Source organism: Mastomys coucha, unplaced genomic scaffold (assembly GCF_008632895.1).
Source record: "Mastomys coucha isolate ucsf_1 unplaced genomic scaffold, UCSF_Mcou_1 pScaffold6, whole genome shotgun sequence".
Classification (NCBI taxonomy): domain Eukaryota; kingdom Metazoa; phylum Chordata; class Mammalia; order Rodentia; family Muridae; genus Mastomys; species Mastomys coucha.
In genome coordinates, this window is record NW_022196912.1 from 57,277,012 (window position 1) to 57,303,962 (window position 26,951).

General features: G+C 35.8%; 1 protein-coding gene across 2 annotated transcripts in view; it reads left to right on the forward strand.

Moving 5' to 3' along the window:
- The window catches only part of Immp2l (inner mitochondrial membrane peptidase subunit 2), an 884,186-nt gene that overhangs the window by 634,959 nt on the left and 222,276 nt on the right, over nucleotides 1-26,951 (forward strand). For both annotated transcript variants that reach the window (XM_031357240.1, XM_031357241.1), the window contains exon 6: nucleotides 11,160-11,262. In XM_031357240.1, the coding sequence (XP_031213100.1) occupies nucleotides 11,160-11,262 (103 nt within the window). The remainder of the gene's footprint in view (nucleotides 1-11,159; nucleotides 11,263-26,951) is intronic.

Below are 26,951 nucleotides of genomic sequence, written 5' to 3' on the forward strand. Positions count from 1 at the left end.
GACAAAAATGGAGCGAAGGCTGAAGGAAAGGCTTCAAATTCAAATAAATAAAATATTGACTTTTTGAAAAAAAAAAAAGAATCCTTCTAATTGATACTGTAGCCCTCAGCTACTTTATCATTATTATTTATTTATTTGGTTTTTCAAGACAGGGTTTCTCTGTATAGCCCTGGCTGTCCTAGAACTCACTCTGTAGACCAGGCTGACCTCGAACTCAGAAATCCACCTGCCTCTGCCTCCCAAGTGCTGGGATTAAAGGCGTGCGCCACCACCGCCCAGCTACTTTATTATTTTTAAGAATACTGACTTCTTAAATTGACTGCAAAATTGTGTTTATGTTCTGTGATTTATGGATATTTTATATTTTATGCTATTATGTAGTATAAAGCCTCATATTTTCAGGATATGGATACAATGTGCTGAATGATTTCCTTTTCTTTCAAACCATCCCTGTACCAGAATAGAATATCTTGTTCATTTTTCTACCTTCCTTATCTGGACCTCTGGGATTGTATTCTTCCTATTTTCAATGACATTATCTGTTTAAATTGTCTACTTAATCTATGAATTGTGTCTGGACCATGTTTTTGTAATATTTATGTTTGCATGTTTATTACCTAAGAATTTTTGATACTAGTGAACACTTCATATGTATTTGATAAATTCTTTCAATTTAGAAAATAATTTTCTAGGTCTCGAGTGATAAAAATATAGCTGAGCTTATGCCATAATTCTGAAAATAACATCTTCCATGTAATGACATCGTTTGACAAGCACAAATTTGAAGGGCTTGTGTGTATTATCTTATTATATGTGAAACAGCTACTGAATTATCCTTATTATCTTTTGTTACAAGTGAGGAAGTTGAAGCCTTAAGACCCATGGTCCTCCACGGAAGAGGTGCCAAAACCAGTGTTTAGTTGCAGTCTGTTTGGCTTGGAGACTCTCCTTTTCTTTCCTATCTCACATTCTTTTCCTGATTCCAAGTCAGATTCCCGAAGACAGGTTTCAAGTCTCCGTGCAATGAGATCTTTAACTGTGAAGAATTCCTTTTTCCTAATTAATCAAGTGACCCAAAGATGATTAAATATATGGGAAATAAAACAGTGCACATTCCTTTTAATATAAAAAACTGAGAGTTATACAACATAGATTAAGCAAAAGATGGAATACTATTCATAGTTCCTCACATATTTAACCATCATTGGGCCTTAAAACGAAAGCACTGAGGTGTGCCCTTCTCACATTTATAACTAGCATGTTGAAATGATCAGGAAGCATAGTAATGAATGATGTGCTGACCCCTGGGAAATTACTTGTAGCAAAGATGCTGGGAATAAATGCAACAATCCAATTTATAACAAATATTGACATTATTTTGAAAAATAAAACTCTGCATTACAAGTTTACTGTTTTATTTAAGTTGGCTTGCTAGGAAGCCATGCATGGAATAATAAGATGAGTCATTGTTTCTATTTCCCATTAGGTTCAACTGTGTTATTTGCACCTATGACATTTTGTAGCTCCAGTCATCATTTTAGCAGAAACAAAATTTGAATATATAAAAGTTAGATGCAGTTTTGAATATTAGCATGATCTTTTTCTATATTATACCTCCTCATGTGATGCCTGAAATTATAATTGTAATACTTTGACCTATGTAAAAATTTAATTTGGTACACTTCTAGATAAGTTAATATTTGGCATAATAGCATGTAGGATACTTAGGAGGAAAAAAATAATAATGTCTTTAAATTAACATGTAAATTTTCTTAATTTTTTTCTACATTAAGGTTTTTCACTAGAAAGTAATTTACAAAACACTCTAATTTTTGATGTTGTTCTTTGAGATACTTTCTAGTAAAAAATGTCTTCTCACAAATAAGATTTGAATTTCATAGTACCATTTTATTCTGTTCACATCAGTCAGCTATTCATATCTTGATTCAGATATCCATAATGCATTTCCTCTTTATGATAGCCTTAAACAATATCATCTTTTAAACATTTGTTCAGCTAGCAATGCTTGATTGGCATTTATTGATTTATTTCCTTATAAATCAATTTTGTAAATGTTTCTAATTTACTGAATTCTGCTATGCTACTTTAGTGTGTCTCTCTGCATATTTCACTGATCACTTTCTTTCTTTTGCTTTCATTTTTGAAAATATTTACTTATTTTTATGCTAGGTATATGTGATTTGTCTGTCTGTGTGTATGTATACCCCTTTCACTCAGTGCTCACGAAGACCAGAAGTTCTAGCTCCCCTAGAACTTTAGGTACAGATGACTGAGCGCTTCCATGTGGTTTCTGAGAAACAACCCCTAACCCCCTAACGGTGCTTTTAGCCACAGAGCTGTCTCTCTAGGTGGCTAGCCCCTTGCATTAATTTTGTTTTGATGTGGTTTATAGTTAGTCGAAAGAACCAGATCATAGTCTTTCTTGTACCATCACCTACATTGTCTGTGTAACTTCACATAGTAGTCATTCAGTAAATGTTGACTCATACCCCAAAGAAAATGAACATACCTACACTGTTAAGTACAACCACAGCCCGAGTACTGGTTTTACTCATGACCTGGTAGGGCCTGTATGGAATCTAATACTAATAATTTGTAGTAATTTCATGGACAGGCACATGTTTATTCCCGAATTGTCTCATTTATGCTTCTATAATCTAAATATAGAAAAAATGCATCATGGATTTTCACTATTAAAATCATTTTTAGCTGCATTAAGGGAATTTGTATTATATTTGAAAAATTATTTCTCCTACATTATGGTATGAGTTTGTTCTAATCACCTAGCAACAGCCTAGTATCTATGAAGAAAATATTCCTCCTTTTCTCTAGTGAATAGATGTTAAGACCTCTTCTTTGAATCTCGAGTAGTCATGATGCACACTTCAGTGGAAAGAAAATTATGGACTATGCTTTCTATAATCTATGTCTTGCCACTAACTAGCTAGATGACACTGCTTTCTATCTCTGACCTTCACATCTTTACCTGTACAAAGGGAGTTATTAGATCATTTCTTGGGTACTTAGCATTGTGATGCAAGGAAATGCAATCACCTGGAGCCATAGGCAGTCCAGCTTCCTTGGAATATTGGTGCATTATTTACCTGAAATCATAGTCTTTTAATTTGTGTGTCACTTTTAATTCGTGAGAAAAGGGGAGGCATGTGAGTCCTACTATGTCAGTAACAAAGCCACTTTTGTGACCAAACAGACAATAGACAGAATTTAGGGCTGGGACTGAGGATGAGTATTCAGAGTGGAAAAATGCCTTGCCACGATGTGACAGCCAAAAGTTCTTAGGAATTTTTAGAATCCTCTGATCACGTATCTTAAGAATCATAATTTAGCCAGATTCATCAAAGGCTTTTAGGCTCACTTTTCTCCTTAAAACTCCTTTGTATGATAAAATAGACGCTAATAATCTTTTGTTGCTTATAGCCAGTAGAAACTCAGGTATCATCTTGGAGATGTGATCTCATTTGTCCCAATATTAATATAGCTACTATGTCCTGGCTTACTGCTATACTACTACTACTATAATCATCATCATCATCATCATCATCATCATCATCATCATCATCATTATCATCATCATCATCATTATCATCATCATCATCATCATCATCATTTCTGCCACTTTTATGTATTTCTCTCATAAGCAGCCTTTGCATAACAAGTGAATTCTATGTCCTTTTTATAATTTTTTACTCTTCTCTCAACAATATGTGTGATTCCCCTCTCTCCACTCTACTCCTCCTTGCCCTCCCAACTCAGTTCTTCCCCAGATCTACTAACCCCACCTAATCTTCCTACAAAAAGAACAGACCTCCCAGGGACATCAATCAAACATGACACAAGATAACAATGAGACAAATCACAAACCCTTACATCAAAGCTAGGTGAGGAAACTCAGTAGGAGGGAAGGGTCCCAGGAACAGGCAAAAACGACAGAGATATCCCCCCTCTCCCACTTTTGTGCATGCCCCTAAATCAACAAACCAAAAACTCTAACATGTATGCAGAGGACCTAACACTGACCCCTGCATCCACCGTAAGTGGCTTCAGTCTCTGTGAGCCCCCATGAACCCTAATTAGTTAATTCTGTGGGCTGTCATGTTTGATTCTACCACAGGTGTATGGGCTTATGTGGCTTCTGGTTCCTGGTAATCCAGGCAATGTCTGGCATGGGTAACCTCTTATGATATGGGCCTCAAATTACATAAATCATTTGTTGGCCACTTCCACAACTTCTATGCCACCATTGCTCCAGCACATCTTGTAGGAAGTATTGTACTTCAAAAGTTTCATGGCTTGTTTAGTGTCCCAGTTCTACCACTACAGATAGCCTGGCTAAAGAAGATGTCTGGTTCAGGCTCCATATCCTCCAGTACTAGGGTCACTCTCTAGAATACCATCCACACCTGGCCTTAGTCCATCCACAAAATCTTTTCTATTCTCTTTCCAAGGGATATCACTGTGTCCCCACAAGAGCCCTTCTTATTACGTAGCCTCCCCCAGTCTGTGGAGTATAGTATGATTGTCATTTACTTAACAGTTAATATCTACTTATAAGTGCATATATTACCATGTTTATCTTTCTGGGTCTAGGTTACTTCACTTAAATAATATTTTCTAGTTTCATTCATTTGTCTACAAATTTCATAATGTCATTTTTTAAACTGCTAAGTAGTATTTCAATGTGTAAATGTACCACAATTCCTTTATCTGTTCTCTGGTTGAGGAACATCTAGGTTGTTTCCAATTTCTGGCTATTATGAATAAAGCTGCTATGAACATAGTTGAATGTATCCTTGTAGTTGACTAGAGAATCCTTGGGTGTATGCCTAAGAATGGTATATCTGGGGCTTGAAGTAAAATGATTCCCAATTTTCTGAAAAAAAAAAATGCCATGTTGATTTCCATAGTGTCTTTACAAGTTATGAAAAATTCTGTATTCTATAAGTTAGATTTTTTTCAATGGGATATTTCTCTTTCAATTACATCAGCTCACTTTATTATGATTACTGATAATAGCTGATACAATTTTATTTTTTCATGCTTTTTGCTTTTTAATTAGCTAAAAAAAATCAAAGACAAACATCTCTATTTTTCACTAAATCAATTAGAAAATCTTAGCAAAATTTTATGTCAGCCACTTATTTCGTTTTGCATGTCAGTACTAAGACAATTCTTCTTTTCAAAATTAAATATTACATTTATTTACACGAATTCTACTCCTGGATTTTTTTATCTATAAGGATAAAAATATATTTCCATATAAATGCATGCCTGTTCCCGTTTACTGTATTAGTCTGCTTTTCTGTTGCTGTTGTTTAACACCATACAAGACGACTGATTATAAGCTTCCCTTAAGAAAATAGAAACACAGGGGTCTGGGTTTGAGGGAGCAGTCAGCTTCATAGGTCATCACTGCTTTGTATATGTAGAAAATTTAATAAAATAGCTTTAAAATGATATCCCTATCGAGTCATGAATTATTAATACAGATTACTGAGAGAAGGGGAAAGAGGACATGTGCACAAGAGAAAGGCACAGAGAGAAACACACAGAGAGAAACATTTAATAGGCACTTACCTTCTCATGGTTCGAAGAATTACATAGACAGTACTTTTGTGTTCAACTGATGGAACTTAAAAGATCCAGTGACTTAAATACAAGGTTTTCAAGGTCAAATCAAATTGGAGGTAATCATTCTTTATCCCCTTTATGAGGCCTAGGCAACCTGTCTTGGTAAAGCCAGTACTAAAAATGTCTCTTTTTAGACAGGTAGTTAAAATACCATACAGAACCCATTTTTGACTGTCAAAACCAGAATTATTTGCAAGCTATAGATACATACAACCTTATGGGCTGACACCTTACTTACCTGCTAAATCAGCTAAAGGATTATCTTGTCTTTTATGTGAATTTGGGAGCAAAAAGCTCTTTAAAAATTCCTTCTCCAGAGAAATTCTATTAGCAGTATTCTATTTCCTTGGCAGCCCTAAAAGGAAGTAGTCCAATAATTTAGCATCATATTTTTAAGCCACTTTAGGTTACTAGTTTAAAAGTTGGATGCACTCTAAGAGCTTAGAAGATAGAGTATGTCCATATAGCATGTTTGCCAGAGTTCTCTACTTACAATATTTTTCTCAAGCCTGACCGTTATCTGCGTAAGATACTATGTATTAGGATAGCAGCATTGAAATATGCAAGATACTGGTAGGTAAAACCACAGATAGATCATTCCGCTACATGATACTTTCTGTGTATTTGAGTATGTACAGATAGATTATCCTTTCACATAAGAGTTTTAATGTTCCCCTGTAGAGAAAAAGAAGATAGGAAAAGTGAGTCACTCTACCATTAAAAATAGTCATAAGCAGAACTGTGTGAAAAAAAAATGATTGAGGCACATCACCAGTGATTTGAAGAGACTGGTACTAATCAATAGTGAGCTTCAGAATTACAAAATGAAGGAAAATAATGGACAAAGAAAGTCTGGCAGTCATCACCACTTACTGTATTCTCAGTGTAATCAGAACCATCCAGTGCTTTACTTAAAAAAGCCTCAAGTTGAAGATGATACATTTATATGGTATTTAGTATATGCCACATTTGTCTGCTCAATAGCCTCTGTGTTAGGTTCCCCCTCTCTTTCTCTCCTCTTTTGTCTAGTGTTATAAATGAAAAAGTGCCCCTTTGAGTTTTATCAAGTTGTTCCAAATCATATCCACTTGATAGTGTCAAATAAATACACAAACCAAGAGAAGAGATTAAACAGTAAAGTCCCCTCAGTGTTTACAACCCTTTGCTAATCTTCATCTTAACCTAGTTATGGTGGATGTAATAGCCTCACCCTATTGTAAAGATGGCAAATAACTATAACTGATAAGCTTGTGTGCAAATCATGAAATTTCCTTAGCCTGATCTAGAATCAGAGCACTTTCCATAGTATTATTCTTCCTTTAGGGCATTATTTTTCATCAGTATTAAATTCATTTGTCATTTATATAACAAATACTTGTTAAGCCATTTGTGTTCTAGGGATGTTCTGTAAGAAAGATATATTTCCATAGGTCACATTCTTTTTTGTTTGTTTGTTTGTTTGTTTTGGTTTTTTTGTTTGTTTGTTTTTTATTTGGTTTTGTTTTTTTGGTTTTTTGAGACAGGTTTTTTCTGTATAGCCCTGACTGTCCTGGAACTCATTCTGTAGACCAGGGTGGCCTCGAACTCAGAAATCCATCTGCCTTTGCGTCCCAAGTGCTGGGATTAAAGGCATACACCACCACTGCCTGGCTATAGGTCACATTCTAACATGGAGAGATAGACAGTAAATGAACCCAGGTCAAAAGCTAGTGTGCATAGAAAAGAAAAAGTGTTGTAAATAGTTAAGAAATAAGGGGCTAAAGCTTGTGCTTAAGTCCCTTACATCAGATGGTCCCACAAAGAAACCCGCTGCCATTACTGTTGTTACCTTGATGGCACTATAAGTTTCTCACAAGAATCTTGATTCTTATAGCACCTAAGTTCAATTGGACAGGACTATTCATGCTAGCTTCTAAAAGGATATGTTTGGTCTACTATTTCATTGCTGATATAATTTGTGTTGGGTTTACTTTATAATTTTTTTAACTGAACAAGCAGCTCATGTGTTTGGGTCTCAAAGCATCTTCACACTCATGGCTCTTCTTGATATTATGAATGTCCAGAAGGAAGACATTATGATAATTACTGTGACAAGCCCATCCCTTTCCAAAACTTGGCAAATCGTGTTCCAGCTAACCAAGCCTCTTGGTGTCCAAAGAATCCTTTACCCAGTAAGTAGTCACTACTAAGCAGTTGAAGGTCCCGTAGACTTGAGACTCATTATAGTTCCTTCCTTGAACACTTTCCTAATTAAAAAATAAAAAATATGTACATTATAATGAGTAGATGGAGCAAGAAGATCCAAGCTAGGTCATTCAGACACCAAGTATAAGACTATTTCATTCAGAAAATCCTTCATTTCTTTACTCCAGTGAGATAGCCTGGAGAGCTATGAGCATATACACACCACTAATCCATGGGAAACACATCTCGAGACCTAGAGCAAATGCCTGAAACCTTAGGTAATATTAACCCAATGTAATATATAGTATGTTTTCTTGTAAACATATAATTCTGTGATTGTTAAATGGCTATTTCAAGTGAAAGGAATGCTCAAGTGTTTTCCTTCTAAGAATGTATTCTAAATCCTCGGTATAATGCAGTGGACAGATGATTGGATGTATAAGGCAATGATACCTTTGCAGCAGTGAACTCTAAGGTTTTTGTTTTTCCATCATCACTATCATTTGATGCGAGTATTAGTCATTAGACACTAGCTTACAAAGCAGTGATGTCAAGATCTAATGGAGTGGTTTTAATTGAAGAACAAACACTTCTATTGCAAAGTGTACGAGGGTAAGATGTGTTAAATTTATTTTTGCTTTTCTCTAAAAATCTGAAAGGCTCCTTCCCTGTAGTAATTAAAACAAACAGCAACTCTTCACTTACTGTAGGGTTCTAATGGCTACAATATTGCTTCCTTGCATGGATAACTTACTGATCTAATGCAAAGCAATTTAACACTGAAATTATCTTGAAAATTAAAAACCATCCAAGATAATGAATAGTTTCAATTTCTATAGCACCAATTTATGTGTACTTTCCCTTTTTAATGCATTCTTCTGTGCATACACAGCTTGCTAACAGAGTAGCCTCCGAGTAATTCCATATCCAATAACACGATGCTAAACTCAGTTTCTGAAAGCTTTGGCTCTCAGGGTAAATTTCATTCATTCTTTTACTCATTCATTCAGAAAACCTTTACTGAGAAGCATGTTTAAGTTAGTGTTTTCCAGGGTGCTTTAGGAAATAAAGGAAATATACAACTAAATGCCCCCAAAATAATAGTTGTTTTTGTGGGGTTTGAATCAAATTTTATTTTAGTTCTGTCTTTTATTTGGTTGACTGCCTCTTAATTTACCTGCCAATGCTTTGTTACTAGATATTTGGGTAAATCACATTATGGAGGTGTGGCCTATAAAAAGTGTGGGTTGAGCATCCCTTATAATAAACACTTGTTTATATTTGTAGTAAATTTTAGCAATCAGTTTCTACAAATAGGAGAACTGAGACAACAGGCATGAATATTTTAGTCTCTTAAATCACAAAAAGAAATAACAACAAAAAGTTTGAATCATTTCTAATGTCCACTGACAATGTGAGAAAGATTGTTCCTGCCCACTTCCTTTCCTGTGTTAAGAGTATGAATATGGGGATGGAGAGATGGCTCAGCAGTTAACAGCACTGACCGCTCTTCCAGAGGGCCTGAGTTTAATTCCCAGCACCACATAGTGACTCACAGCCATCTTTAATGGGATCTGATGCCCTCTTTTGGTGTGTTTGAAAATAGTGATGGTGTACTCATATGCATAAAATAAATAAATATATCGTTTTTAAAAAGAATATGAATATCTGCTGTATGTCATCTCTCATTGACACTTCTTCAGAATTATTCAAAAGTTCCTTTTTAAGAAAAATGTTGTGCTGGTCAGTTTTCAACTGAGTCTATAGGTCCCAAAATATCATCGATTCCTTTCCTTCCTATTAATGCTGGGTTTTCAAATATTTATCCATTTGTTTGTTTGTTTATTGTTTTTATATGTACGGGTGTTTTGTCTTCATGTATACCTGTATGCCATCATGTGTGCCTGGTGCACATGGAAGCCAGAAGGAGGTGTCAGATGCTCTAGAACTGAAGGTACAAACAGTTGTGCACCATCATAGAGGTGCTGAGAAAAGAACTTCTGTCATCTGAAGAGTGGCCAGGGCTCTTCTTAACCCTCTGAACCATTCCTCCAGCTCCCCCAGTTTTGAATTTTAATTTCCATGATTAAATTGAAACAGTTGAGCACTAGCATAAATGCAAGTGTAAGAATACAAATGGCAAATAAAGCTTCATTGAATGGAGGTATGTTGATTTCTTAAAGTGTTTATTAAGGATAGTGTGAATTACATAACAAAACACTATATTTGGTGTTAGTGCATTTTCTTTAATTAAGTTTTATTCTTATACAAAGGAAGAACTATAATCCGTTCATATCTATAGAATATGTGACTAGTAACTTTATTGATTTTCTTCACTTTGAGTACACAGAAATTTTCTATTTCTGAATATTCACAGTAACTCACTATTAAAGTGAATAATTTCTTCTAAATGGAGACTGTAGCTGATATCTTGTTTGTGTGGCCTGACTAAAAACTTAACTTTGCCCATTTTGTTTTCCCAAAGCTACACCTGTTATGCGTGGTTTCCATGGGCAGTTTAGAAAGTGAACCATATCTTACTTGAGGGGAACTCAATTAATTTCTGGACTGTTGGGAGCTTAGCATAAAGGTCCTTGGGCCCACAGATCTCCAGCAAAACCAGAAATGCTAAGCACACAGGATTGTCTTTCTAAAGGGAAAGATGAAAAAGCCTGTTCTTCCATCCAGAAAGCTAAACTTTTTAGTGATTCACAGCTTGGTTTTTGTTATCTGATATATCTATTGGGCCAGGCCATATCAAGCTTCTACAACCAGTTCCAGAGATAGCTAGTAATCTAAATGACCCTTATAGCCAGAGGCTACGCCTTACTCCAACAACCAGGCCTAGAGGTAGTTAATTGCCCAAATAGCTTTGACTCTATCTATAGAGATCAGGACAGACCCTTAGGCCATTAAACTAGTAAATGTGGTAGCCTATGTCTAGAGCCCTTCTTCTTGGAAGAAAAGACATTTACCCAAATTGAGAATAGAGTTTCAAAGCAATTATGCTTCCTTGTGCAATAAAGATCCTATTACACAGGGAAACTTTTTTCCAAAGTATACTGGGCATAAATATATTGGGAATAAATCACCTGTTAGTAGACTCCCAGAAGTCTGTTCCAGGTTGACTGAACTCAATTTGCACCGAGTGTTGATCTTATTTCTTCCTGTGGTTCATTTCTAACCCTGTGAGAGTTAGACCCTCTCATCTGCCTAACAGGTGTTCTGTCCTTCCTGATTCTATCTCCAAGTTTGTAAAGTCCCCTTGCTGCTCTCACCTCATTGGCTTCACTGTTTCTTTGCAGAACCATTGGACACAAAAAACAGTTGGTCAAAGTCCCCCGTGGTCACATGTGGGTTGAAGGAGATCATCATGGACACAGTTTTGATAGTAATTCTTTTGGACCGGTGAGTCAATGTAAACATTGTTTCTGGGAAAGTTGCATTTCAAAGGTGGGAGCAAGTGTTACCCAATAGGTTGCCCTGTTCTTTCAGCCCGGACTGGCTGGAGACTTTGCAATGGAACACTTTATGTTGGAAAATTCCTTTAATGTGTGTGTGTGTGTGTGTGTGTGTGTGTGTGTGTGTATTTTAACTGACTTTCCACTTGGAAGATCTTCATTTCCTTCACAGTAATGCTGTCTACCTGTGTTTTCAGTTAATATTTAACTCATAAAAATGTAAGAAGATATAAAGGCACCAATTTTCAAAATCAATACAACAGTATTAGAAATCACAGTAGTAAGTATGGGAGAAGTGGCTTTCCTTGCTTCTCTTTTGTGGTTCCATCTCAGTCTGACAATGAAATTGATGTAAAACAGATTACCAGAGAATGACACATACATACATATAATATGTTTTCAGTGTCAAAGAAGCCCTCACAATGAAGCAGAGGCCTTTAAAATGGTGAAACTCACCCATCTTTGTATTAGTTTACAAAAAGAAAGGTAATTTGGGGCAAGTAACTAAATTATGTAGAGGCTGAATTATTTAACAAGACTGCTGAATGTTCTCAGCTATGATTCTCCATTGAAGAATGTTTCTTGACTTCAGCTACAGGGAGGGCAGTTTTCAGCCAGGAGCGTTAATCTCCTCTTTTCAAGACAGAGGAGAGTAGTGTGCCCAGCTCATGGCTGCTGTTTTTCAAGTACCCTTAGCTGAAAGTAATCCTTGTGTCAGAGTGGCACGCTTGGGGGTGGCACATTCTGGTACTGTTCATAAGTGACATTTTGTTAGCATTTAACTTATAGCAGAAATACAGACTTATTCTGTCGCATGCTTATCCATAGAATATGTGACTACCCTGATATTTCATGGATTTTCTTCACTTTGAGTGAATATAGAAATTCTCTTCTTTATGAGTCTTCACAGTAATATATTGTGAAAGTGAAAGATTTCTTAGTGGAAACTGAAGCTGACTTCTTATTTGTCTGGTCTGTTTAAAAACTTACCTTTGCCCATTTTGTTTTCCCAAAGTTGTATTTGTTATACATACATATATGACAATGCAACTATTTAGCATCCTTTTACATACCTGAAAAAAATTATAGCCTTATATTTTGTCAAAAATTAAAAGGCTGTGGTCTCTAAAAATGAATTTTGTATGTGTACTATAAAGAGTCAGTGTTACTGCCACAAAATGTATAGCCACTTGGACTCAACTTTGCTAAAACATATAAAAGCTAGATCTGAGTCAGTATGTGTAATCGTAGGAGAAATTTTAGCACAACATTCCTATTTGTTTCTCTAGTCACACCAATGATGTTAAAAATTGCCTACAGTCCATACTTGCCTTTGAGTAGTAATTATATAAAAGGATTACATAATCTAAGTCCTGACAAAGAAAAAACAAAAATAAGAAATGTTGGGAATCTTTTGTGCTGCTTATAATGCAGGACAATGACAATTGTCTATACTGAAAAACACAAATAACAACATGAAAGAGAAATTATATCACTTGAATATAGCTCCTCAATTTCTTTGACCAATAAGACTACATGTACCATGTTTTGGCCAATTGTATATTAAAGTGATTTTGAAATGATTTATTGATACCTTTCTATCAGGTATGTGATAATAAAGTTATCAGGTTCCTGATAATAAAGTCCTAAAGTTTGAATGGTTTGGTATTTTGTTCATTATTAAATCAAAGCAGGAGCAATGCTGTTTATGTAATTATGACTGCCTATCTGTTGATTTCTCTTTGTTTTCCTACTGGAGAAAGAAAAGGAGAACTGGAAAGATGGCTCATGGGTAAACCCTTGTGATGTAAGTGTAAGCATCTGAGTTTGATCTCCCAGAGCTCATGGATAAGCAAGGCATGGTGGAATGTGCCAGCTCTGAAAAGGAAAAGACAAAAGGATCATGGAGACTCATTAGCTAGACAAGTTTGTTAACTGTTGAGCTCCACTTTCAGTAAGGAACTCTGGCTCAAAAATATAAGCTGGACAGAGCCTTAAGAAGACAGCAGATGTCAATCACTGCCCAACCCGCACCCAGGCCTGGACATGTACTCATGCACAAACCAATGTACACATATTAACATAGATGCATACCTAATTGTGCATTTACACACATTTTCAAAAAGGAAAAGACAAAACTAAAGTTGTGAGCTGGGTGCTGGGAACTTCCTTGTGTCTTCAGTGTGCTGTGTGAATTATATAGCTTTTATGTTGCTCCTTTTCCTGCCTACTTAATGGCAGTGCTTTGAATCACTGAACTGTGATTATAAAAGCACCCACAAAAGAATAACAGATGTGGATGTTTCTTCTTCTGTCCAAGCAAGAGAAGAACTACATGTGAAAGATAATCTCACTGTGTTTATTACAATAAAAAAGCATATGGCATAAAATTTGACAAATATATTGCATTTATTTATCAATACTATTTGGTTTGTATCAATGTTTTAGATGAATTCTATTTGTTGATCATAATAGAATCAATAATTAAGTAAAAACAAAATTATTTTTAAATCTAGTGTTCTCCATGCACCCTTTTTGTTGGATAGAAATTATTTATCCAAACCTACTTTTGATTTATGAGTGAAATAAAGGCTATTTTCACTTAGAAAACTAGTATTGCTTTTATTTCCCAAAATTAAGTGAAACTCCTTCTCTACAACGAAAAATAAGCCATCCCTTACATCATATACTAACCTATTTGTATATTCGTGACTTTCTCAATATTTGTTTTTTTTGTTGTTAGAATTTGCTCTGTAGTTCTGCTCCGATAGCATCTTTGATTGGAAAACTTCTTCCTAGTGAGTTCTCTTCAAGTTTTAGGAAAAGAAAAATAAGCACAAAACAGTTTAATACATTCCATATAGTCCTTAAAATTGAAAGCTATAATGCTTGGATATAGAAATTTATTTTACTTGATTACTTGACTAATCTGTTGAGACAGCGTATAGCTATGTATCCCAAGCTGGCCCTGAATCCATAATCTTTCTGCTTTGGCTTCCAAAAAGCTGGAATTCCAGGTGCATACCTCCACATCTGGCCTGAATGTAGAGTTTTCTTGGAATACCTTTTGTATTAGCCCTTAATTATTATTGATTTGAAAATTATTTGAACTTTTAAATTCTAAGACATTAAATCTTAGTACTATACTTCTAGAAATATAGTCTTGAAAATTATTACACATTCTGATAAAATTTTCAATAGACAGTTTTGCTTACGTGTCAGCATATTTAATTCTTATAGAGAGGACCAGTAAATTTCATGTTTTCAGATACATTCTTGGTTCATTTCCCCTCTTGAATTGGGTAATTTAATTCCCTATCATTGTCAACTTACCTGAAAGAGTCAGACTCATCAGGAATGTCGCCTTTGTCTATAGAATGGACCAACACTTTTTATCTTTATTTGCCTCTCATTCACCTTCACAGTGCATGTTACTGTTTTTCACATTATATTTTTGCATAGTAATCCATCTGGTTATAGAATCTGCTCCATTTGTTTCATTTGTAGCTAACTGGTAATCAACTATAGAAGGTGCACTTAACTGATAACTAGACTCTAGTTACACCCACTTAAAGCTCTCCCAATGTTTGTATGCTCAAGTAAGCATTTAACTCTAATCCATCAAAGAAGTCTCGAGGAAACAAATATCTTAGCCTGATTTTTTTTACTGTTTATTATTTCCTATATATTTCTTTATACTGTCATTTGCTTCTTTGATTTGTTTCATGCCAACTACATAGGCATAAAATATGACTGATATTATGAGTGAAAGGTTAATAATGCCTTATTAATAAAAAATTTTTTAACAAAGCTGAAGCAATAGAGAAATTTGCAGCGAGAAGAGGAACACTTTTAATCCAACATGCACACTCAGTTTCTTGAGGAAGGCAGCATAGAAAGAAACCAGGATACTTTTGTACAGACAGAGGGCACAAATCAACAAGAGTTAATAGTCTTCTTTATGAATTCTTAGTTCCGCAACTTTTATAGATTTATATTTTCACATGATTAAAATGAATTAATTGTACATAAGTTATTGATAAAATGAGAACCTTCACATAAGAATTTTAATAAATAACCTGAGAAATTTTGTATAAAACTATAGTTAAATGACATGACTTAGCCATAGGGTAAATTTTATGTTCATGGAAGTATCCTTATAAAAAAATTTAATTATACAATCAGTATTCACAATGTTGAATGAATATAAAATAAGGAAGTAACTATATAATATTTTATTGTCTCCAGTGTTGGGTCAATATTTGATTCTTTTATACCATTGTAATTACCCAAACTTTAATGTGGTTGAAAAAATTTTATGACCTTTAAAATTATAAACATATATTTTGTATCACAGCTAGTTTAAAGATGATTGAAAGCAGATGACATAAAAGGTCAAATCTATCTCTTTATTCTATAAAAACTTCTTTACAATACCCTGACCAGATGGAAAAAATATTAAATGTGCTTCAGTGTGAAAACTTTTAATTATAGATAATAGTATCAGTACAGTCTTTATGCTAAACCTTTTGGATAATTAAGACAATAATAGAAAATGTCTTCTTACATATGGACTCCATTTAGTGCTTCAGTTTGGATTTATAGTGTGAAAAATAACTTTCATACATTTCGTTTATAATTAAGATAATTGGATAAATTCAGAGTATTTGACTATTTTATTGAAAAAAGATATCAGATATAGGCTTATGATTGCTTAGAATATTTTCTAAGCATACCTCATAGACTCTTTTGCTCTAACAATAAAATTAGCACCCTTCCTTTGACCACCCCTACCATTAGAGGTGTTAATACATTTTCTGAAATAGCAACAGTTCTTTGCCAGCACACCAAAGTAATTGTTTATTGCAAGTTTTGATTTGCACTCTGTTCATTTATAGTAGGACACATGAAAGGCAAATGTCATATTGCTGTTTGTACATGTGCTTCATGGGTATCAACTTTCAAGGAGTGATTTTTAACTACTTTAGGGAAGTGAAGTCTTCCACCAATTAAAATATATGCTGGACTCCTCTCTTCCATTTATTATGAATGTGCATTTGGGTGCTCATGTTTGAACCGGCCTCATAAGTATTCATTCCTTTTGGTAAAAACATCACTCTGACTCTTTTGATGGCCTCCATTTAGCTTATGCATTTTCTATCTTTGAAGTTTTTCTAACATTTTTATCTTGCTGTAAGACATGAGCCTCTGAGATATTTTCATTTTGTGCTGCATGGTAATTTTTTTTATAAGGGAATATGTCATAATAGAAATTCTAACATCTATACAGAAATCAAAACTGAGTAGTTTAGTGTCTAAAATAAATAATTTGTTTTGACTATATTGATCAAAAGACTTAAAAAGAAAACTTTGGTTTTAGACATTTCAAGGCAAAGGCGAACGTTCTTTCTAAAGTGTATAAACACAGTTTGACTTTTTAGGTTTGTGATCACAGTGTCACCTTGTGAACAATTTGTGTACAAGGACCATCTAGCAGAATGAAACAATTTGGAGACAGAAATTATTATGATATAATGTCTCTATTTGAGAAAGCAAACTATAAGCTATGAGGAATAAGAATACTTTTCCCCCCAAATCACTTGTCCAATAGTCAATCCAAACTCTTATTTCATTGCTATGTAATTAAACAAAGCATTAGTCTCTTAGAACATTTTTAGGGAACACTACCTAATAGGTGACACTAATATGAGCAGTAAGTGAACACTAGAATATTGTTGATTTTAAAAATGCTGATAAAGCCAGGCAGTGGTGGTGCACACCTTTAATCCCAGCGCTCGGGAGGCAGAGGCAGGCAGATTTCTGAGTTCGAGGCCAGGCTGGTTTACGGAATGAGTTCCAGGACAGCCAGGGCTACACAGAGAAACCCTAAGTGAAGGGAAAAAAAAAGGCTGATAGTACAAGAGAGGTGATATATATCGAAGTGAGGCAAACCACAATTGAAATTCCATAGAATTCCTTTTCAAGTCAATGAAATTCAAAGTTGTTTTTCACTTTAGAAGCTAGAAGAGAAATAAAGTTCTTATTCCCATATTATGCAAAGCCTCTCATTTATGCCATAGGGACACTTTTTTAAAGCATCTTCCATTTGCAAATGTTCTTTTTAACCTGTGGGTTCTCTCGGTAGAATACACCAAGAGAATGGTCTTTTATCCAGTAGGTAGAGGATATAGGTAACATATGGAAAAAGGACATTCTTTTTTTTTTTGTTTAAGTTTTTTATTGGATATTTTCTTTATTTACATTTCAAATGTTATCCTCTTTCCAGGTCCCCCCCCCCGAGACCCCATCCCATCCCCCCTCACCTGCTTCTATGAGAGTGTTCCCCCACCTACCCACCCACCCACACCCACCTCCCCACCCTTAAGTTCCCTTACACTGTGGCATCAAGCCTTCACAGGACCAAGGGCCTCTCCGCCCACTGATGCCCTACAAGGCCATTCTCTCCTACATATGCGATTGGAGCCATGGGTCCCTCCATGTGTACTCTTTGGTTTGAGTTTAGTCACTGGGAGCTCTAGAGGGTCTGGCTGTTGACATTATTTATTGTTCTTCCTATGGGGTTGCAAACCCCTTCAGCTCCTTCAATCCTTTCTCTAACTCGGAAGAGGATATTTTTATAAGTTAGCCAGTTATGACTGTTGTAATTTTTCCCATGTTATGTATTTTTTATTAAAAATAAAAAGACTCTGAGCAAGTCAGCCAAAGCAACATTCTTAGAGTTGGAATAAGGATGGAAGGGAGGGAGATTTGTTATTATCCAGACAATATATCAAAGAAGAAATTGGGATGAAGTTTGGGGGAAAAGTGTTTAAAACATCCAAAGGTTTTTAGGAGCAGAGATTCAAATCATGGCTAACAGGGGATATGGTGAGATAGTTTTTTTCTTTTTCTTTTGGACCCCTGCCGACTCTTGGCTGATTCTTAGCAGAACTCTGAAGCCAGAAGGAGCAGGAAAAGAAAGGCAACAGATCATTCAATTGCCAAAAAATAGCCCCCTCCCCAAGGAATGATAGCTTCAAAGCGTAGAACACAATCAGGCTGAAACTAAACTGTAACAGGTATTCCAAGGTGGGGGCATGACAAGCATATAAGAAAACAAAATACCCATAACGACCTGTGACATCTCCTACAAGAATTTAATTGGATAGAATATTTAAAATCAGTACAAATGTTAAGTATTTAGTAAAATCCTGCATTGTGTAAGGCCCTACTGTTGTTGTATGTTTTGTGAATGAAGTGGTTTATGCCTGGAGTGGTTAATAGCTTTCAGTTGTGCTGAAATTATTTTGCTTATATAGTACAAAATAATCTTGTGGACTTAGGAAAATGAATTGACATTTTATTTATCACTGAAGGGTTGAGTTTTCCTTGTGTGACTTCTTTGAAACTGTTAGGGTAGCTTTTATTTACAGTCAGCCATTCTTGAATAAAGAAAAAGATCATTAGACTGTGTTGACAATCCAAGTAAAGTGTTGTTCTATTCCCACATCTGAAGAATGTTGCTTAGGCTTTAATTGGTTGTATTTTGTTCTTGTTTTAAAATACATTCCTATTTGTTACATATTTTTGTTTTCAATAAATATGTATTCTATGTTTGTAGAAAAAAATCATGATAACTTGAAACCATAAGTGCTCACAATGGTGGTTTTCATGTCTTTTTTTCCATAATCCCCTTTCAAGTTTTGGAAGCTAGCAACCACAAGTATTTCTTTAGATGTAATTTTTAGTAGATTGATATACTCAAAGGCACACATTTCATGAAAATCAATTTGTGGAACTGATTATAATGAAAGTATCTGTATGAACAAAAATAGATAAGACTCAGAAGATAGTCCACCTCTGGAGCCATGTTCAAAATCAAGAAATGCCTATGTAGAAGAAAAGACAGACCCCTCTTCAGGATTCACTTCTAGTCCACCTCTGAATCTGTGTTCAAAATCAAGAAATGCCTATGTAGCAACAAAAGACAGAACGCCCCTCAGGATTCGCTTCAGTATTTGTTAGATATTTTTGTCTATATAATTATAACATCAATAAAATGACTTTTAAAAGAGAGCATAAACAAACAATACAAAACTAAAATAGATATTATCTGTCCCCAAAGGACAAGAACAATCCAGGCTTCCATTTCTAATGGATCAAATTTTGTGCTTTATCGTAATTATTCTACTAGATAGAAATAATTTTCCACATGATTTCATTTTCAGATAGACAAATATCAGCCGAAGTGTCTTTTGACTTCACCACTGTGGCAGACTTTGCTCCTTTGGGCTGTTTTGTTACAGGATTAAGCATGTTTCTTTTTATAATGACTATTTATTTACTGACAATAGGTCGAGAATCAAGATTTTGTGAAAAAAAGATGTAGGGTTATTAGTTTAGGAATTTTATAAGTGCTTGGGATTTTGTGAAGATGTAGAGTTTTAGCCTTTATCAGATTTCTAAGGTATAATTGGTATCTATGTAACTGAATCTACATAGAGAATAGAAAATGAAAGGGCTGTAAGACTGAGACAATGTACTGTGATTTAAGCCTTAAGACTATTTAAGAGCATCATTTAACTGGGTATTTAGTTATAAAATGTTTTCTGGTAAACTATGGATCTGCTTTGGCAAAGACCATACTATATAAGTACTTCTCTTTTTATTGAGATTCTGAGAGCTATATGAAGAATAAATTGTAGTAGTAATGTATTATATATGTCATTAAGCCATTCACTAAGCAAGCAAAAGAACGAATTACAAGTAGCAGTCAGACAGTAAAACATCATCAAACCTGAAGCCCAAAACATCCAGTAGAAACTGACTAGGGAAACCCTGCAGGAGACTCTTGGGCAGAGCTGAGAAGAGCTATTCTCTCCACAGGTGACCTTATGGCTTCTCATTCCCACTGCAGGCCTTTTTATATTTTAGGATGGGGTGGAGAGGGCTCACTGCGAGCCAGGTTATGGTGGACCTCCTGGGAGTCAAGCTGTCTCTGGGTGTGGGGAGATGGGTTCTAAAGCATTGTCTCTGCCCCAGGCAGAGTTGCAGGCTGGAAGGAAGATGTACCTATGGCAGGGCAGATAGGTCCCACCTCTAACTCTAATTCACCATCTTGTCTCTAAAATACTCCTGTCTAAAAAATACTCCAATTATATCATTATGCTTCTTAAGACAGGATCATCATCATATGCCTCCTATCATTAAAATTTTTTTCTTTTAACTCAAAACATGGTAGGAAAGCCTATGCTTGTCTGTCCTGCTTGATTTTATGCTAAATGTCATTGCTGGTACAAAAAAGATAAGAAAGGATATAAGATGTTGGAATAGAAAGGAAGACTCTAAACTGTTATTTTTCATTAACATGTTAAGCCAAATAGAAATCTGCAAAATTCTTGACAGTTACTATTACTATAGTAGCTATCATGTATGGTCAGCCTCCTCCAGAAACCATTAACAAATAGGAACATACTTTTAAGGAGTCTTTATTTAAAATGGCAATCAGAAAACAAAGCCTTTCCGCTTAGGGCTAAGGCCAGAACAGTTCAAAAGAACTAGCCTGAACTCATTAGTATGAACTTAAAGCCATTTTAAAATCCATCTTTCTCCTTATCTATGCTTGTCTGTGCCAATTCATCATTAGGTCTTGAGTCTCCAGATTGTAGCTCGTGCTGTCATTGCCTCTGCTGGCATTGACTTCTTCCTGATCACTCTTCCTCCAAAGGGATTTCCCAACTTCTCCAACATGAAATGTTGCATGTGGTTAGATCTGTTACCTTTCATTGAATGTGTGATGTAATCAGTGAGCAGTTTCATGTGTATAGAGAAGATCCTGAGCTTTGTCAAGGTATGCTTAGAGCTAACTCATCCTGTATCCCTTCTGGGAAATACCACTGAGCAGCTGTTTTAAGACCCAGTAGGTAAGAAGTAAGTGCTCTATAGCGGATTTTGGCTACCTATGACACCTTTGGTAAAATCTAGCTCAATGTCTGTTTTCATATAAGTGGTAATGACACTAATTGTAAAGAAGTAAAGTCCTAGTGACTAAGTGAGGCTGCTGAACTCTGCTTTCCTGGACAGGTGCTGAGTTAAACATGTATATCAAAAGCATGTAGCTCACAAATCCTAAAATAATGTTTGGCCTTTTTAGAAAAGCCTTGTCAGTCCCCAGTTATGTAATAGAAAGTTTAAAAAGATTGATTAAGACTATTTGTGCTTGCCCTTGAATCTAGGGTTAGAAACTTGAGCATTGCATAGAAGGCTCTAAAAATCCATTTGCATTTTTAATATAGTAATAATGAGTTAGAAGAAGCATCCTTAGAAAGACTGATTTGGGAAAATTATAAATTAGAGACTAGCTTGGAAGCACACTACAGGCAGAGAGGGCGATTACTTAATGATAGGATTAGTAAAAGTGGGAGATGATTAGGTGGCAGTCACATGAAAAAGTACATTGATATGAGAATGTATGGAATCTTATTGACTGTGTGTTAAAACTCAATGCTGTTGTTAGAGAAGTTCACTGGACTCCCACCACCAATTGGGCAAACCCTAAATTTCTTCTTCTTTTTCTTAATTAGATATTTTCTTTATTTACATTTCAAATGATATCTCCTTTCCTGGTTTCTCCTCCTGAAAAAACAAAACAAAAAACAAAAAACCTGTTCCCTCCCCCGTCCCCCTGCTCACCAACCCACCCTCTCCCACTTCTTGGCCCTGGCATTCCCCTACACTGGGGCATAGAACCTTCACAGGACCAAGGGCCTCTCCTCCCATCGATGACTGACTAGGTCATCCTCTGTTATACATATGCTGCTGGAGCCATGAGTCCCATCATGTGTACTCTTTGGTTGGTGGTTTAGTCCCTGGGAGCTCTGAGCGCACTAGGTAATCCATATTGTTGTTAGTCCTAAAGGGCTGCAAACCCTACAGCTCCTTGGGTCCTTTTTCTAGCTCCTTCATTGGGAACCCTGTGCTCAGTCCAATGGATGGCTGTGAGTATCCGCTTCTGTATTAGTCAGGCACTGTCAGAGTCTCTCAGGAGACAGCTATATCAGGCTCCTGTCAGACAGCACTTGCTGGCATCTACAATAGTGTCTGGATTTGATGACTAAACATGGGAAGGATTCCCAGGTGGATCAGTCTCTGGATTGTCCTTCCTTCAGTCTCTGCTCCCTAGTTTGTCTCTGCAGCTCCTTCCATGGGTATTTTGTTCCCCCTTTTAAGAAGGAATGAAGTATCCACATTTTGGTCTTCCTTCTTGAGTTTCTTGTGGTTTGTGGATTGTATTTTGGGTATTCAGAGCTTCTGGGCTAATCTTCACTTATCAGAAAGTGCATACCATGTGTGTTCTTTTGTGATTGGGTTATCTCAGGATGATATTCTCCAGATACATCCATTTCCCTAAGAATTCATAAATTCATTGTATTTAGTAGCTGAGTAGTACTCCATTGTGTAGATGTACCACATTTTCTGTATCCATTCCTCTGTTAAGGGACATCCTGGTTGTTTCCAGTTTGTGGCTATTATAAATAAGGCTGCTATAAACATAGTGGAGCATATATCCTTATTACATGTTGGAGCATCTTCTGGGTATATGCCCAGGAGTGGTATAGCTGGGTCCTCAGGTAGTACTATGTCTTATTTCCTGAGGAACCGTCAAACTGATTTCCAGAGTAGTTGTACCAGCTTGCAATCCCACCAGCAATGAAGGAGTATTCCTAAATTTCAACAAAAATAAGAAATCATTATATTTTGTTGCCATTTTTATGGAAAAAGTTAAAATGCAAATTATGATGGTTTGAATATTCTTGGGCCAGGGAGTGGCACTATTAGAAGTATGGCCTTGTTAGAGTAGCTGTGTCACTGTGGGCATGGGCTTTAATGCCTTAGTCCTAGCTGCCTGGAGGTCAGTCTTTTCTTAGAGGCCTGTAGATGAAGATGTAGACCTCTCAGCTCCTCCTGCACCATGCCTGACTGGATGCTGCCATGTTCCTGGCTTGAGATACTGGACTGAATGTCTGAACCTCTAAGCCAGACACAATTAATTGTTGTCCTTATCAGAGTTGCCTTGGTCATGGTGTCTGTTCACAGCACTAAAACCCTAATTAAGACACAAATCAACAGAATAAAGGCATATAGGACTCTGTTGTTTGCAGAGCATTTAAAGATGCATTTGAATTATGGTGTTGGATGCAAATCAGTTTTACCTCTCTTACCTTGGGATGAGAAGCAAGGATCATAGTTGATTCAACTCCTATGTAGTTATTTTACATTCGAGTTTCTGTTCTCCTTATACTTGTCATTCATGCCAATAGTTGAATATCTGCCCATTTTACACTCTCCTTACACTGATGTTCAGTGTAGATGGTGACCTTCCCACTTTATAGTCTGCTTCTACTCTTTCTCGGAAATTTTCAAGTCTTTCAAAAGGTGATCCCTAGTATGTAAGGGATCATAATAAAAAAATTATTATAGGAACATGAATATTTTGATAGTTTAAACTGGCTCATGGAAAACATACTTCTAAATACTTTCCTATTATTAGTCTTTTAAAACTAATATTTAAAGAATTTTTTGAGAGAACCCATTCAATATTTTTCATTTAGAAACAAATTCGTTTTGCCTTCTAGTAATTATTGAAGATCAACCCTACATGTCCCTTCACATAAAGAGTAATACTGTAGCAGTTACCATTTTAACCCATAATTTTTATCCTTCTCTTATATTTTACATCCTAATCTCAATGTCTCCCTCCTTCTTCTCCCTCCCCTCTCCTGGTCTTCCCCCACCCTTCTCCTCCACATCCACACCCTTCTGCCTCTCTTTAGAAGACAGCAGGTCTCTCAGGGACATCAAACTAACAGGGCATAACAAGTTATAGCAAGAGGCACATACTATCACATCAAGGCTGAACAACACAACCCATTAGAAGGAAAAGGATCTCCCCAGTCATGGCAGCAACATTAGGGAGACTGAAGCAGGAAGACCAGACTTTGAAGGCTGTTTTCTATGATCTACATGAAACCCTGTCTTATAAAAAAGGACAAAGACAAGCAAGTAACCAAATATATAAATAAATAAATAAATAAATTTCTCATGTGTATTTTATAATTAAGATAGTTAAAAAATAAACCAACCTTGCTGAAGAAATAATGTAAAATGTACGTTATAATCAGTTAACTCAAATCTCTCTTTTAAACAAAATTACCATATGAAAGTAAGTATATCATTGGTTGAAATTAATATATGATCAGTGGTGAAAAGGGAAAATGTTTAAGGCTCTGTCAAGTTATGGCATATTGGAGTTAGTTTCGATCACTAAATCTGATTTGCACAAAGCTAATAGTGATTTACGAGAATCTACATTATACCAACACATACTAGGCTGGAGTATTTCTTTTACCTCCAGTGATTTTTTTTTTAATTTATTTTTTATTAGATATTTCCTTTATTTACATGTCATATGATTTCTCCTTTCCCAGTTTCCTGTCCAAAACAAAACAAAACAACAACAACAAAAAAACCCAAAAAATAAAAAAACAACATGGACAAACCCCTGTTCCCTCCGTACTCCCCCTACTCGCCACCCCACCCTCTCCTGCTTACTGGCCCTGGCATTCCCCTACACTGGGGCACAGAACCTTCACAGGGCCAAGGGCCTCTCCTCCCATTGATGACCGACTTGGCCATCCTCTACTATATATATGTTGTCAGAGCCATCAGTCCCACCATGTGTACTCCTTGGTTGGTAGTTTAGTCCCTGGGAGCTCTGAGGGTACTAGTTAGTTCATATTATTGTTCATCCTAAGGGGCTGCAAACCCTTCAGCTCCTTTGGTCCTTTCTTTAACTCCTTCATTGAGGACCCTGTATTCAGTTCAATGGATGGCTGTGAGCCTCTACTTCTGTATTAGTTGGATACTGTCAGAGCCTCTCAGGAGACAGCTATATCAGGCTGGAGTGCCCTTCCTTCAGTCTCTGCTCCATAGTTAGTCTCTTCAACTCCTTCCGTGGGTATTTTGACCTCCAGTGATTTTATTTGTAGAGAGAGTTTAGACCAAAGCATCTCAAGGTAATTCACATCCTCTTATGGTAAGTATGTCTGTCCATCTGTCAAAAGTTTGCTGGGACCTGCAGGCAAATGAAACATTCCTTTCCAATTAACCATGATCATATTTAGCTCATTCATATAAATTACATTGTACTTAAAAAAATCACTAATGAGATCCTAAATTATGTCACTGCAAAAGTCATTCTAGAATTATGCAGACACTGCTTAAATAGAACTTCTAATATTAAAATATTTTTATCCAGAGACTTTTAAAACAAATTTTGTTGTCTTACTTTGTACATTAAAACAACATAAAAACAACCCCCCCAAAAAACAGGTAGTTTTTTTTACAGTTTTCAAACAAAAAAAACTTATTTACAAAATAGGGAAAGGGAATGCTGTCAAACAAATTAATAATTTATACCTGAAGGCTAGTTCCATTGATCTGATGCTTCTAGATTTAATGCAGCCCTGACTAGAAACCAATAGAACACAATGAACAAGGTCAGAAGAGAGGTTGTTCATTAATGTGTGTGCTGTTTAAAGAGCCTTTTGCCCAGATGGACTATGCTGCTTTCGTTGTTGTTACTTTTCATGTAATTTATGTTAAGCACTGTATTTTGTGAAGAACTTTGATCACATTTTCAAGAATAAGTTCTGATTTGATTTTATTCTTGTCTCATAGCACTTCTGTGTATTTGGGTTAGTAAGACTTACCTTGCTTTTAGGAAAAATAACTTCTGAGTGGATAAAAGAGGACAATACTATTAATTATTTGATTGCAGAAAGGCCTTTCTAAGACTTTATGCATTTTAACTTATAACTTTGTTTTAGTGTGTAGAATATTATGTGTTTCACCACCCTGTTAAAACCCATATCTCTTCTTCATTCAGCCTTATGGGGTCCATTATCCACAGTGTTTGTTGTTGTTCCAATTAATTTAGCACTTGGCGTGTAGAAGATTCTTAATAAGGTGGTCCTCTTTTGTGATGAGATTTTAAATAGAACATTCCTGTTTATGAAAATATTACTCTAAATTTATAGGTGATTGCTTATGTTTAGGGTAACCAATCTCTTTATGAAATTATTTTCTAAATTTTCTGTTTTACTTCTTGGAAGCCTCCCAAATGGCAGTGTCGTATCAAAGTAGATGAAATGAAAACATCACAAAGTTTGCAGAGAAGAATCATTTGTAGATGCACAACTTATTAATATTCTATAATATATAGTGTATATACTACACATTTTTCATAGTCAATAGCATATAAACTGAGTCTAGAGTAATTTGTTGTACCTTCAAAGCTACTAATATATTCCTTGACCCTAACCCTTGATTTATTTTACCTCAGTGTCTTTTCTTGGGAGGAGAGATTTCTCCTGCTATGTTTGTTCTAGCTTCCATTCAAAATGAATTGTTTGGGATAGAAAGGGAGATCATGTCTTATAAGTGGTATTTTCCTTTAGCTTTTTAAAATGTACTGTGGACCTCTATCTTCATAGCATCAACATAAAAGTGAATTTAGCCGGGCGGTGGTGGCGCAGGCCTTTAATCCCAGCACTTGGGAGGCAGAGGCAGGCGGAT